Below are 15,917 nucleotides of genomic sequence, written 5' to 3' on the forward strand. Positions count from 1 at the left end.
TGATAAGTTAGATGAAAGCATGGGCAGGGTACAATAAGTGGATTACCAACATAGCGAAGGTCCATCTAGGCTGATTACGAGTTTCTATGATAAGTGAACTGGACTGTAAAGTTGAAGTGACTAGGTTAAAATATAGATGGAGGTTACGCATTTCGATGGGTAACTCTATCACAATCACTTAATTCTTATTATTCCACGAACACTAATAGCACTATTTTTTTGAATCCTGGAAAAATCTATCTAAAATTCATTTACCATAACTACTTATTTACCATTTGATTGCTTACCCATTCTCATATTCTATTTCATTTTACAAACAAAAGCCGAAGGGAGAATATTTCAAATAGAAATGCATGTTGGCTTTTAAATAAATCAGATAATTAGTTTACGAATATTTTTCAATGAACATTACCGATGTGTGCTTCAGTTTGTGTATAAGAACCATTTGATTTATCTCAGTCATTAATCATAAGAAGAGAAGTACAAACACTTAAGATACCGAATCAGGGTTTTATCTGATTTGCACAGAACATAATAAAATTAACAACTGATAAGTAGAAGAATATATATCACTGATTCCTAATTCTTAGTTTATCATCTTGCCCTAGGAAAATAATACCCACTATTTTGAGGTGCTTGCTCGTCAAGATTATTCTGAATTTCTTGTATTCATTTTAGTCATCCTGTCAACTATCTCATATATAAGTACGGTGAACAACTTTTACTACAATACACGTTAGTTTTATTACAATGCGTAGAATTATCTCATACATCAGTCGAATTCCAGTGGCTTGTTCAGATGTGAATAAAACTTACATTATCAAAAAAGAAAAAATGTTTCTTTTCCCTCAAAAAAAACAGCTGTACACTTTTAGATGCTACAACAGTCATAATCGATGTAGAGACTAGCACAAATGTGTATTGGCTGAAGTTGCCATACCACTTTAGCATAATGGGATTAAATTTTACAGAAGTTAAAACATTGACTACCTATTTTAAAATGCAAGTAACAGCATAATAACGAAGAAAACAATCAGTATTATGAATGTCAGACATTCATAATTAGAGGGACACAAAAAAGAAGTGCAATTTGTTCAATATTATCATTTTTATTAGAAGAAAATTAATACATAAATTAATTACGAATACTATACATAAATCATAAGTTGATACAGTTGATTATATAAATAATGAAACCTATTACAACCATTATCACGTATGTAATAGAAAATCACAAATAGGGTTTAAATTAGGAAATATGAAGGGAGAGAGAAGGGAAAATATCTGGTAAGAAAGAGCATGACAAAAACAAACGACCATTTTAAAGATTAAAGTAAAACTGGATCAGAGAGAATGTTTACTTGGAAGACTGTGTAAATAAATAAATAAATACCATAGCCATGGAACTTTACAAACTAGACCAAACAATTGCTTTCTTAATACGTTCACATGAAACAAGAGAATTACCATTCGGATTCCAATGACAACAGACGACAATATTTCTGAAATGAAACAGACGAAATAAAAGATTTGAGTTTAAACTGAGTGACATAACACAATAGTAGGTTTACAGATTCGCGTGGGAAATGTAAACTTAATATATAAAATTGAAATATTTAAAATATAACTAATATGCATTATGAATGCGAAGAAATTTAACTATGAATGAATAATCAACGAGAAGGTATAACACATTCGAGGTCTCATTATTGAAACATATGAGTATCCCAGCTAATTGTGAAGCATACCTAGTCTCAACATCACCTCAAATTCCAATGTATTGAGAGGTTTAAGCTAACGCATCCAAAAAAAGGAATATTCTACAAGTAGGGTTTACTTTTTTTAAATCAGTACAGCAGACACACTTTATGGTAACCAAAGATAGTTGATTGGTTGGGCTTCCAGATAAAAGGTGTATTGAAAGTACAATTATATCAAGATTTAACTTAAGTAGATTGTAGATAACTGGGAACAATATGACAAGGTCAAATGAGGGAAGAGTAGTTCAGTGTTTTTGTTTCTATATCTAATATACATACTGCTAAGAGGGTCCTATGTTACTCAGTTTTGTGAATAAGTGTTAGTTCTTCCTTGTAGAGATAACCACGAGTACAACATTTTAGTTCATATTTTCCAATAACTTTTGCACTTTCCACACTGACTGTTACAACCTTTGGTCTGCTAATCTCTTGCATCCCCAGGTCATATTTTTGGTACTATAAATACAAAGCTGTTCCATTGAATTTTTCGTTTCTAAATACCACGTTTTATCGCAGTGCTGTGTTCCTTTGAGTTTTACTGCTGGGGATCATTATAAAAGATTTATATGTGACAGTTTCCGCCTTATCGAGTTCGCAATAGTTTCAGTCCATAGCAGAGTAATTTCGATCGTTCTTAATTAGCAATTATCGTGGACCGAATCAAACAAAAACGCAAAATACGACACACATTGACGCTACTACTGATAACTAGAAAGGTGGTATAGATACCAGATAATTTGTGAATTAGCAAAAAGAAAACTAGGGATTAATTCAAGTTCGATATACAATGTCTATGAGAATTGCAAGCTCTAAAAAGCTTATACTTTGAAGGTGACTAAGAAATGATTTGCGAATTCATGGGATGTGAATCAGTCAAATTTATCTGGATAAGAGGATATGTGCGTCTGAATAGCTGATCAAATAAGGAATTCGAAATGACAGTAATGAAAAATATACCAATAATGGGATACGGTTTTTGGTGATTAGTTTTTCCAGAGGGAAAATAATTCGACCGACTTATAGGTAGATCGGGTAAAAGGTAAAACGAAGGCTTAACTAATGAATAACTGAATGTTATGAATAAGTCTACAAAACTGAAACTTCCTGTTAAACATATGAAACGTATATTGTTTGGTATAACAGAAAACTATTGATACTATATTAGCTCTTTAGAGAATGGAATAGAATCCAATGTGTCACGGATTGAGTATTTGTTTAAATTATAAATATGTACAGAGCTAGGTATGTTCGTTTATAATGATGATATAAATGACTCTTGACAAATATTTAAGTATCTAATTGGTTACTGCTATGCACGTTTTTTACGTAGGGATAAACTTAACACAATAGCCATACTTGAGATGACAGACTTTTTAGTATAATTTTTCATCAAACAGTTGATTTCATATTATATACACATATGCAGGTATTTCATACACATTAAGTTTATTGAAAGTGTGGATTACAGCCTGATACATACACCTACATGTACTTGGTAAATGAATTACGAAATTAAAAGCGTACATCCTCATGAGAGGTAATTTTTAAAAACCACAAACTTAGTATCTTTCATAGTTGAAAGCGTGAGTCAATTGAAGCTAGACCACCATGGAAAACCTAGAAGCACTGTATCGTATTTATTTTATTTATTTATTGTGACATGAGCTATTGATATATTGCTTCGTAAACAACATATTAAAACCCGATAGTTAAATGAGAATGAATTTGCTTAATATCGAGCCATGTAAGAACAAAATATGATTAAGTGATAATTCTGTACCTTGAGGAAAAAGAAAATGAAGGCTTCAATGAAGTCTATCGATTGTATCAGATAATGCAATAGTACTTGTTTTCCTACCTACTTGACTTTCTTGTCATTAACGTTATTACATAGAAAATTTGAGTGTGCAGTGTATATCAAATGAACAGGCTTCAAGCATCCGAAAGATAAAAAAGGAACTAATGAAGAGGAAACAGAAAGAAATCGATAACCATCACACAAAAGAATCAGTTGAGTAGCGATTACACGATTTTTAAAGTACGTTTAATTTTAGATGACAATTTAGGAAATCGAAACATACGTGTGATCACGGAGACAAATTTCTAAATTCCCTGAAACTGTACTCCAAATATAAACCCCACCATCATGTCCACCAGCAGCTACATAATCTGAGTCAGGTGAGAAACATGGCCGAACTATGTCTAAACCTGTCTGAAAACCATCAGCTTTCAAGCATTGCGTAACTTGATTCGTACGTAAATCCACAATTTCTAAAGTGTTGTTACGTGTACAAGCTAAAACAGTTGTGAAATCTAAGAAATGTAAAAAAATAGTTAGATGTAAAATTGTTTTCTGTCAATTAAAAACAAAAGGGTATTTTTAGCTAATAGCAAAGTACTCTTTTACTTTAGAGAATACACAGAAGTATTCAGTAAGGATTTAATCCCATTTTCAGATAATTTATTTCCCTATGTTAGCTTTTTATACATATTCAACGAAATGGATCAAAAAGAGCTGTTCAAAGTATTAGTCTTTTAGTGATCTACTGGTTTCTTTCTATGATGTGCATCAGAAACTGAACAACAGCAGTACGATTATATCTCATAAAGTGTTTACAAGCATACACATACAGCATTACAAAGTTTAAATGGTGAATTAATTGAAAAATTTTTATTTTCAGTTGTCAGAAAAGTAACAACATTAATTTCTTTTTCTGTTTGTGACATAATTGTGAAAATGAATTCGTCGAAGCTTGTTTGAGATCATGTTTTGAAATATTTTGATAAGCACAAATTGATCACTTTGTATTCATGTGGAGGATTTACTGAACTTTATATTTGATGCAAATATACTGACAAGCACTTTCAGCAACCATTTGTAAGTTGATACCTAAAGGAACTTATTTATCGCAATATAGTTAGAGCTTACGAGCAAACGTTTACAGTGAAGGGTTTATCATTATTCTCCACCTTCAATTCATCTATAATTATTATTCATTAAATATAAATTTACGATGTTCATAGTATAAAAAGAAATATTTAAATGAGACCTATTAATTTCATTCTTTAAAACATTACCATTTTTGAAATCAAATCAATCGAAAAATATTTTTCTATCATTAAAATTTATTCATTTTCAGCTTGTATACCTCCATAGAGGGTAGAAATAATAGTGTAAACCATTCTGTAATCTAACTGACTTCTATTTCATATATCAGCAATAGTTAGTGTTTACAACTTCGAATTAGTCTATCAATTTTACGGATCACAATATTGCACTCTCATGTACCTCTATGTAATAAAGGCATTTGACTAATATTTCACTGCATTATTTAATATAGGACAGTGAGTCATATTCACCTAGATGGTCGAATTTTCTTCACATAATTGTTGTTTTGAAAATTTCATTTGTCCTAATCAAGTCATTCTTATTGTCTTAACTGCAGACGGTCGACAAAAGGCAACGTTTGCACATCGGTTCAAGTTGCCATACTCCATTAGCGCAGGGAGATAGAACTGTCAGATCAAAACCCAGAACAGTAGACAAGGTAACATTATCAGTGGCAATAGGAAAATTAGGCATTGAAAATACGATTTAAGAAAAAAATATAAGTTACTGAAATAAAAATATTTGAGAAAAATTAAGATGCTCAGGATCTCGGGGAACGACAAACAATGGATGCACCTGCGTCATCGCAAACAATTTTGGACTGTGACATTCCGAGACTCTGACCATTGGTTACAATAACCACACGAAACCCAACCATGTAGTCTACAACAGTGAACATGGCTCAGTCTAACAGTTAGTATCTTCATGAACTAATCCTATGTTCTAGTTTGAACGCTCCTGGCATTCTCTCAACCCAGTCTTACACCAGCTATCATCGCGTGTCGAAGTAGTCGGTGGGTGAGCAGACAGTCACCACATCCCTAACCTACGAATATCCTCTATTTTTGATGGTCATGTTTTACAGATACAAAGTACAACGGAGCAAACTGTCGCACAGTGTACTTCGTCCTCTGATTGGCAGGTAGATATCTGTCCAATCCCACAGGTGATGTAAGTCAGGAAAAGCCAATCGAGCCTTCTGAATTCGTGGTCATATTTCGTAAGGCACCAATCCACCAGTGCTGGTGGGACTCACAAAGAGAAGTGAAATTATAGGTAAGCTCAACTAGTTCACCCCCTACCAATAATTCAAGCATCTACACAGACTAGTCCTGAAACAACACTTGCATTTGGAGGGAGAACCGCGTCCCAAACATCCTTGCATTACTGCTTAGAATGGTCGGAAGACTGCATTTCGACAGCGTCTTCACCAAACAGAACTATATAATCTACATATTCTAAGTCAACAAGTGAATCTCAAAGTGGGAGGTCCATTTCTCACAGATCAGGTAATCAAAGTATTATTTCTAAAAGGACATCTACAACAAAGTTGGACAAAAATGGGAAAATCAGACAGTCTTAACGAAAGCCACTTAAGGTTATGAATTCCGAAGACAATTCAGGACAGACCAGTAGTGTTTGAGTGGCAAGCCTGTACAAGGTGAATGTCCTTCATTGATACACTTTTTGATGACAGACACTAACATGGAACATCACAACCAACAGAGTCAAACGCCCTCTTCAGGTCCAGGAATACAACTATGGTTGGACATCGAAAACTGTGTCCATGTTCCAGAACCTGTAAAAGGGTGAATATTTGGTCTATTTATCTACATTCAGATCTGAAACTAGACTGGCTTCCCCAGTTTCGCTCTTCATGAGACCTAGTTAAATGTCGGAGTATTATTGAAGCTAATATTTCAGACACTATATTACTTGCATTACAATATGATAATTCTAAACATACACGTGGTTTTTGATAACTATAAAAACCTACATTGGAGGACAACTTTTATAAAATAGACATTTAGCTGTGTAGGATTTTTTTTTAGAAAGACAGGCCTTTAAATCTTTTATTATTAATTGGTGTGCATTATCCTAGCGGTAGCAAGAATCATTGTCAAAATTAGCAGCTCATTTGTTTTGGAAGTCCTGCTCTTTACAAACAGCCTTAAGCCGCTAAATACTTGTCAACTGAAAGCTATGGCCTGGTGTGATATTTTATAAAATCATGTCTGAGTTTAGGATTGTTATTATAATCATTCGCACTGTGATGCGAATTAGACAAAATGAATCTAGTTATTACGTCACAGTGTTACCACTAGAGTAAAATTTTCGTATTATAACTATATTACATATGAGTAACGAACATTTATCCCTTTTCTTGTACCTTACTAACTTAGTCAATAGTAAACTTTTTAATTGTTTAATAAATATTTTGTCTATTCAGCCGCGCTGAAAGTTTTTTCGTGCCTATGCGAGTTGAGATTTTACTGTTCGTATTAAATACATTACTTTTAATATGAATTAGATACAAACTAACTATTATTTATAAGATCTTTCGTCTAAATTTGAACTAAGTTTCACAGTAAGTGGGCGCTATGTTAATCTAAGACATTAAGGTCGAAAAAATACATTTGTGACATCTCAGAGGCTGAATTTTAAGTGAATCCAATGTTTCTCTCGGCAATCTGGTCCAAGCCTATTCAAGGAAATACAATCAAAAATCACAATTATCGAATATAAATAGGTACATGATTCTCCAGTTAACTGCATATTAAACAGGTCATTCAATCAATCAGCCAAACTCTATGTATCTAGGTGAGACACAAGGAAAATTGAATATGAGGATGAAGGAACACAAACTTTGCTTGAAGCGCATTTCTAAAGCCTCAGATGAAATGAAAAAGCTCGAAAACAAATCAGCGATAACATTACACTCAGCAGAGTCTGGCCATACAATTGATTTCAATAGCACAAAAATCCTACAAAAAAGTTTCGGATATTACAAAAAGAGACTAACAGCTAAAGCCATACACATGAGGGCAAATCTAAACAGCATTAATAGCAAAGATGAAATGCAATTAGCTGTCCCATGGCAACTAATGATTATTAAGTAAACCTGAATTCTTTATTCCATTTAATCTATCAATCATTATCTGAACAACAACAACAACAATTACTCTCAACTGTTCTAATTAGCTGATTTATTTAAATATATGATAAACAATTAACCTAAGTAGCACATTAGCACAAGCACGCATTCATTTATTTTTATTTTACTTATTTGTCATTTTATGCAAGCTGTGACATGTTTGACCCATATATTCTATGAAAATTGTCTATTTCCTTCAGAAATTCACTGATCAACCTTGTTCTCACACCTCAGATTCACTTTTAAATACACACAATCTGTTATCTTAACACACTTTTCGCTACACATTAGATGTCTCATACACACTACAGCAAATATTTACTTTCAACATTGTTGAAATGATTGGATGATCTGTTTAATATACAGTTAACTGGAGAATCGTGTACCTATTTATATTCAATAATTGTGATGTTTGATTGTATTTCTTTGAATAAGCTTGGACCAGATTGCTGAGAGAAACGTTGGACTTACTTAAAATTCAATAGCTGAGATTTTTCAAACATATTTTTCCTCCTTAATGTCTGACTGTTATTTGTTGTAAAAGCACTTATTATTTATATACTTACATACATAAATATTCCGAGGAGCTTAGATAGCTTTTTAACTTTATTTGACCTTGGGCGAATTGTTTCAGTAAATATAGCACGGTATGTTTGATATTTCAGACACTTTTGTTCAAATTTCAGTGAATTCCTCTGAGTAAACACTCTACTTATTTATCTATATATCGACTAAGAAAGAACGTTTCATAAAGGTCTGTACAGGAATATACGGGTATTAATCATCTATGTTTCTTCACAAAACGCTAACTCCATTTTATGAAGTAAATTCTTCCCCCCCCCCCATTATGCCAAACTTTGTGATAAGGCCGAGTACATAAAGAATATGTTACGTTCACCGAACGCAAACTAAGATTCTCTTAATTGATATTTTGATGAGTTAGTGAATTCAATAAGAGTCAGAATTAGCGGTATTTATATTAATTTTAACAATTGAATTCATTAGTCGATCTAAGCTAAACCACCCTTGAAAACCTGGAAGCACTCCACAGCAGTGCACTTGTATTGAAATTTTCCATGAACTTGCAAACCATTTAGTTAAAAGAGCATCGAATGATGAATAACTGTTATCTTCTAAGGCACACAAATCAAATCTATTAGTAACATTTCTACTGATCAACACAACACAGCAATAAAATGTAATGTGGACGATTTTTGCAGATTATGTCTGATTGACCTAGGTTTTGGATTGATGGTTACTCGCAAACCAGGGACATAATGTAACTTTAGGGACTGAAGGTTCATTTGTAGAGTCAGAAACAAGAAATCCAGATTGAAGATTTGTGTGGAAATTGAGTTAGAGATACCTTATCTCTAACCCATAAAGTAATTCAAAATGGACATTCAAAAAAATACGGTATTAAATTCTTGTACTTTATATCACGTAAGCTTAAAAAAATATGCAAATTCTTGTAGAGTATAAATGCATGATAAAAAATTACACCTGGTGTAAGCTTAGTTGAAACAACTTAGATATTTACGAGGAAAAAATAAACTGCGTTCATTTACGTCTTGATCACTTGTAAAATACAAAAAAAACATTTACAAGATCATCATGAAAAAAGTTAAACACTCACCAGAGGAAATGTCCATGCCAGTAATACGCCCGGAGAGCAAAATTTTGTTAGTATTTTCTCCAGATCGTTCATCCCAAATACGTAAATGTTGATCAAAATGGCCAGTAACAAGCGCAGACATGGAGGGACAAACAACTACATCTTGGAATGTGGAAGCAGCCATGATGGTACGCCTACAACAGCACTTGTCAACGTCCCAAATCTGAGATTATCCAAAGTAAAATTAATTGATCGCAGAAGGAAATTTAGCCATTATTACATAAAACGAAATAGAAGCTGCACAACCTTTTAGATCAGGGTAATGAGTAGTTAAGCACACTTTTAAGTGTCACGTTATAAAAATCCGTGTGGTGTCGAAATGAATTTTTCTGAGAACCAGTAAAATATTACATCGAGTATAGAACGGACATTTGAACAAAATACCATTTAAGTATCCTGTTTTGAAAATGGATTCTTGGCAAATTCCAAAATACAGCTGATGTAATTTTAGTGAGTTCAAGCGAAATCTTGTCTCAACCTTGTTCAGGAACTGGACATGTTTCGTGTGATTTTTAATAAACGATTTTGCTCAAACGCTTCAATCTAAGATCTCTGCTCCATGGATCAATCATCATATAGTTCTACACATGCAGGATGATGCCTAACATACAGAGAATTTATGTCATCAATGTGTCTTAACCTGTTCAGCTTCATAAAATAAAATCATCCATAAAGTAAAAATTGAGCAAGTATTCAACACCTGATATTAAAACTTTTTGAAAAGAATAGTGGTAGTAATAACAGTAAACACTCTAAATTACCTTGATCGTTCTGTCTGATGAAGCAGTAACAACGCGGTTAGCAGACCCCATGAATTTAGCAGAGATAACACGCTCAGAATGCCCTGTCAAGTTGACTCGAAGTCTGGAATCATTTAGTGTCCATACACGACAAGAAAAATCACTTGACGCACCTAAAACAGCAGTTTCCTAAAATAAATCATGAAAAAGAGCAGGTGAAATAACACTAAGCGGGTTAATATCATGGAGAAAAGAAAACACAAATATTTAACATTCTCTGGCTGCGAAATTGTACTGGAGAACGCAAAAGTTAAGAACACTTAAAAGCCACAACTGGATTCAGGAAAAGAAGTGCTTTAACGTGAATACATATAAATTAGGACCACTAACAATCAGCGATAGTTTGATAAGAGAAACGGAGAGAAAACAACCATTCCATTTAAGTTTTACTGAAATAGAGTGGGATAAATGAGGAGTCGTAAAACTACGAGTTCAGATCAATAACCCTCTAAAGATTTATGCGAAAAAGAATTTACACCAGCAAAGTAAATTATAAGCGATTTTGACTGGTAGTTTCTACTGTTACGCAAAGCCAAATCAGGTATCATGTCCTCCATGGCCTACACTAACAATCAGTGATTGTCACTGTATGGTTTTGTGAAGATTCCTAAATTTGAAGTTACAGGCAACGGACTAGCTACGGAGTCACATGATTTACAGACCAGGCCCTCGCTGAGAAGGCTGTACGACCTGGCTTTGATTCTCGGCAGAGTTGTGAGTGTGTATTGGAGAGGAGTCCTAGACCGTGGCGAAACACCTATCTAATACTTTTTGGGTTTTATTAGTTGTCTGACTAAAGTCAATTTGTGATTCAAAACTTCACAGTCGCTGATTTATTGGACTATTGCCAAGTCTTTGCAAAAACTGATTTCTTTCTAACGATTGATCTAGTGAAAAAAATACCCCGATGTAGCCAGTAGCTCCGGATGGACTAAATGTTTGCAAGTCCGCTTGACTATTTTACAGAAAACATAATATTGGCATGAGCAAACTACAATAGCCAGAAATAAACAGGTCAACAAAACAACGGGCAGTAAACGGCAAACTGAATGTAAACTTATTGAGTGGTGTGAAACAATTCACAACCAAATTTCTAGCGAGATTAGTACTTATATTACTGAACAAGAAAGATGAACAGATCTATGCCACTTGGCGACGAATTACCGAAAAAGGTAGAAAAAGCAGAATTTCACATAACTAGCGTTACTGACGTCGAGCGAGAACCGACATTTTAATCTGTCAAATGGAGAATGTTTTAGTGGTGTTCGAGTACAAACGCAGTGTCAAATACATTATTGTTATGTGTAGATTTAGAGATTGTGTGTTCTTTAACATTGCATAAATACGGTGAATATGCTGCAAGGAGGGTCAGTGGGCGATGTGATGATTGGTATTATATAACGTGAATATTCAGTTATTATTTGCCCCAGGATTTACTTTACCGATGTTACTTTTCGGTCCCGTTTTTGTGTTGACTTTATTTCGCATAGTTAGTTGCTATTCCTGTTTTTTTTTATAACTTTTCTCATTAGATATATATACTAAAACAGCTTGAACTGATAAAAATAATTAGGTTCCGAGGCGTCTTTGCCTGTCTATTCGTCAGGCCCATATAAGCAGAATAACCTGAGACTTCCGCGAATTAGAAAATTAGGTGATCAGATCCATTAATAGTTAAACACTAAACATATTTCACAAGGCAACGGTGGTTGATCTATAATTATTATATGGCATCTAATAATCTAAAAGTATTCACACGGTCCACTGGTTTAGATGCATAAAACGTGGCCGCGACTATTTCTGAATACCTGCTCTAATGACACTAGGAATAAATTCCTCTGGAAAGACATTTGATGTACACATAAGATTTACTCAAAAAAAAACCCAGCTACGTTGGAAAACTCACATTTGGGTCAAAATCTATGGCAGTGACAGCAGCATTACAACCAACAAGGGTTGAATGGATTTCACATTTTCCTAGTTTCAAAAAATAAGCAATTGCAAAAGTGTAAAAACATTTGCACAATAAATTATTCTACTATAAAATATACAAATAGTACTTGACAATTTTTACACCGTATATGATACAAAAGTCACTCAAGAGCAAAGTAAATCCAGAGTACACAACAACGCCTATAATTAAAGAAGGCTTCATTTTGACATAGTAATGAATTCTACGCTGGATAATCAAAAAATGTGTACCATTTAGATATGTCCATAATCGGAGTTTACGATCAAACCCTGCTGATCCGAAAATGTGGCCTGACGGAGTGAATCGAACGCTATTTACTTCATTTTCGTTAGCATCCTAGAAGCGACAATCACAAGAATGTTAATAGAGAACTTACTATTTTGACTGCAACATTACGCGGAAGTGCAGATTTACAGGGTAATGGTTTGTCCGAACAATCACTAAAAAGTTACAAGAAACAACACAATTAAACCTATCAGTAACGAATATAGTTGAATTAACTGCATCTTGAAGATTTTTGCGGATTGTTTCTTGAGCTTTTCTACGAAATGTTTAATATTTTGGACTTACCTATATTGTACATCATACTCAATATTTTTTAACCTTTCAACAGTGGATTGGAGAGCCTTTATTCGTTTCATGAGTTGCAGATTATCATCCTCAAGTTGCCTGTTTTTTGTTTCTAGTGCCTTCGTGGTCAGTAAGTGTGAGGCCTGTTCATCTGTAAGCAACTGAGAACACAAGTTGCATAACACCAACACAACACACTTCTTTAGTCTCCTCCAGCTCCTTAACCCTCTCCATCAAGTGATGGTTCTGCGCTTGGTTAGCCTTAAGACAGTCTTCTAACTCTGAAATCCTAAACAGCTAGCTTATATAACTGTGAAACCAACTTCAACGACTTTGATTGAAGCAAGGTGTCTTTCTCCTGGAGAACTCTATTTAAATCAATAACATTTTGCGCGAGCTAGAAGTTTTACAAACAGAATTTTGAACTTACGCTCCCTTTCTGTCGATGCAATTCGGTAACCTCTTCTTGCAAATGAAACACCTTTTGCTCATAGTCATAAGATTTAACAGACTTTCTAAAAGAGATCCTAATATCAATGGAAAGAAGGGTACATCTTTTCAAGCTCTAGTTGTATTGCGGATTTCTCTTGTTGACATGATGTTAATTCACGAACAAGTCGAGTGTTTTCCCCTTTAAGGTATAGCACAAGATCCTTATTCGAGTTGTCTGAAATTGCAAATGAATGCGAATGTAAACAAACATTGTGTAAAAATATCAGTAAAAAACGACTTCTCAATAATATCGCGTTCAAAAAGTGATGAAAGTATAGCAGCTTTCCATGAAGGATCCTCCTTTTCCATTTAAACTACCGCAAGGCCACACTTTTGTATTGAGCGCTCTGAAACATCTAATGCCTTTGTGATTTCTCAGTATAAACCAAAAGCTTTTCTTCAGATCTTATCTTGGTGTGACAGGATGTTTTCATATCTAAATCCGTGTACAACAAGAGTAATTCAGTTACTCGTCTTTATACCTTCAGTGAATTCGACAGGTATTATGATACTGATATGTTTTTAGTCTAAACTATTGTGTTTTTCTTGAGTAAGTAGGGTCGCTTGATTCAGCAGATATCACGCCATCGAGAAGTCGTATTTTATGTAATAAAACCGTAAGATTAGAAGGAAGATTAAAGAGAACAAGAGAGCTAAGTGTAAATAGAGCAAATGAAGTACATTGACTAATGTGTAGCAATAAAGAAATGCCAGAAAAAATAGGTTTGTGAGTCTTCGACGTTACTGCTGACCTCATTAGTTTTACTGGACAGATCTAGCTGAAAGCACTCGTTCACGCATCCTTAACAGGTCACCAGTGGGTGTGCCGTGCAATGTGTCCCTTGAAACTCTCAGCCAGTCTAGATCAAACGTTTCTCGATATATCGATGGCCTTCCAAACAGACCTTCGAACTCATTCATTCCTGATTTATAATTTGACCAGGTTGGTAAACTTTAATTATTGGGGTGTCACATCTTAGGTCGTTGTCAAACACCGGATACCTTTGGTATCTTCAAACATGTATAAATAAGTAACAGTATGGAATCATTATGAGATAAAACCTGGATTGGATCGGTCAACAATTGAAAAGAAGGACTGCTGTGATACATAAATACGATAAAACTAGTGAATACAAAAATACCTGTCTGTTGATTCAAGCTTATATGAATACCAGGTCTCCCGTTGATATCACATCAGCTGGAAGGATATTTCAAGTAAGATAAACCAGTATTGAAAAAAGACGTGATTGTGCCCATTCTCTCACTCTTTAGCTTACGATTGCTCGATGGTCTGCTTGTGAACCTTGTGTTTTGCGTTCAGATACATATATTTTGATCTTATAGCTTGAATAATTAGTTATTTTTATGTTATCAGGTTGCCTTTTTCTTCTGCGGGTTATTTCCTCATGCAGATATTGCCACAATAGACTATTTCCTTTTAGCTGAATCGAATGTACCTATGTAAAACTGGTTTGCGGTTCATACTGAACCTCCATAATTTCCTTTAGGCATTAAGGCGTGTTGGACAGAATGGTCGATACTCGTTAACGCTAGAGGAATTACTCATACTTAGATTGTCCAGAGCTGGTTTGTATCATGTTCACTACACCATAACTAGGAGTCGAACCAGAAACCTGTCCAGTGCACAAACGCTTAACCTCTAAACCAGTGTGCAGAGATGCAACTGTGTGCAAGTCTAACCTCAATACATGACGTAAGTACCATCTTCATCGTCTTCAGTAGGTGTCTTCTTCACACTTGATACGGCTCGGTTTCATATGCCACGATTTTTCACTGGAAATCCGGAAATTCTCTTGGAGGCTAGGCACTTGTGATCACATGGTGGATGTCAGTATGAGGTTGTGGAGATTGTTGAATTTTGTTGAAATCACCAAGCCGCATCGGATATGTCATGTTGAGAAGCCCCACACCAGAACGACACAGTCATGCAGTGCTTCCAGATCTTTGATGATTGTCTAACTTAGATCGATCCGGAAATTCTGTGGAAAAATGCGTTTGTCAAAAAAGCAGTCTGCAAATTTAATCTTATCAAAAAGGGGAATGTATTTGTATCACGCCTAATTTTTTAACTGCTATGTAAAGATAACGTGTGGCGAACCTTTATGATACATCAGTAGATTAGCCGATTGTTTTAATAAAGTTTGTGGGATGTTTTTAAATTTCGTGGCTGTATCTGTAAGATATGTGTTCTTTGGAGTTTGAATTATGGACTGAGCAGCACTGTATTTCACAATCCTACTTGTTGATTGATTCCAATGCGTATAGCAGTTTGCAAACAGATTTCGTACTCTTCAAATCACGCATGTTACGCTTGTTTTCATATCACAAAGCTCTCTGGGACTTAGTTAAGCAATAGCCTAGATTATTATACAAATATTTAGTTGGATCTTTACAGGTGTGGGTTTTTGCCTAGTTTTCACAAGTCTGGATTTATTACCCGAAATTTCGAAAACGCTAATTCTGGAAATATAGGTGGTCTTGTAGTCGTGATGTGATGTGTAACAATTCTGATTACATATGGTAATTTCGGTCGCGCTTGGTATACCTCGGAGTACACGTCGAGTATTTGCTGATAGTATGTAC

The 15,917-nt window shown here is 34.5% G+C and overlaps 1 protein-coding gene across 1 annotated transcript; it reads right to left on the reverse strand.

Annotated features, from left to right (window-relative positions):
* Nucleotides 1–1,408: 1,408 nt before the first annotated feature.
* On the reverse strand, nt 1,409–13,622 carry Smp_210840 (family S9 non-peptidase homologue (S09 family); the record flags this gene model as incomplete). Its single annotated transcript, XM_018793537.1, has 14 exons — nt 1,409–1,502; nt 3,842–4,073; nt 9,441–9,642; nt 10,241–10,408; nt 12,186–12,256; nt 12,482–12,587; nt 12,628–12,691; nt 12,724–12,792; nt 12,822–12,982; nt 13,020–13,110; nt 13,145–13,218; nt 13,252–13,336; nt 13,374–13,488; nt 13,523–13,622. The coding sequence occupies 14 exons, from the start codon at nt 13,620–13,622 to the stop codon at nt 1,409–1,411; spliced, it is 1,632 nt and encodes a 543-aa protein (XP_018648039.1).
* Between the last annotated feature and the right edge of the window lie 2,295 nt (nt 13,623–15,917).

The sequence above is a fragment of the Schistosoma mansoni genome, chromosome 1 (assembly GCF_000237925.1).
Source record: "Schistosoma mansoni strain Puerto Rico chromosome 1, complete genome".
NCBI lineage: Eukaryota > Metazoa > Platyhelminthes > Trematoda > Strigeidida > Schistosomatidae > Schistosoma > Schistosoma mansoni.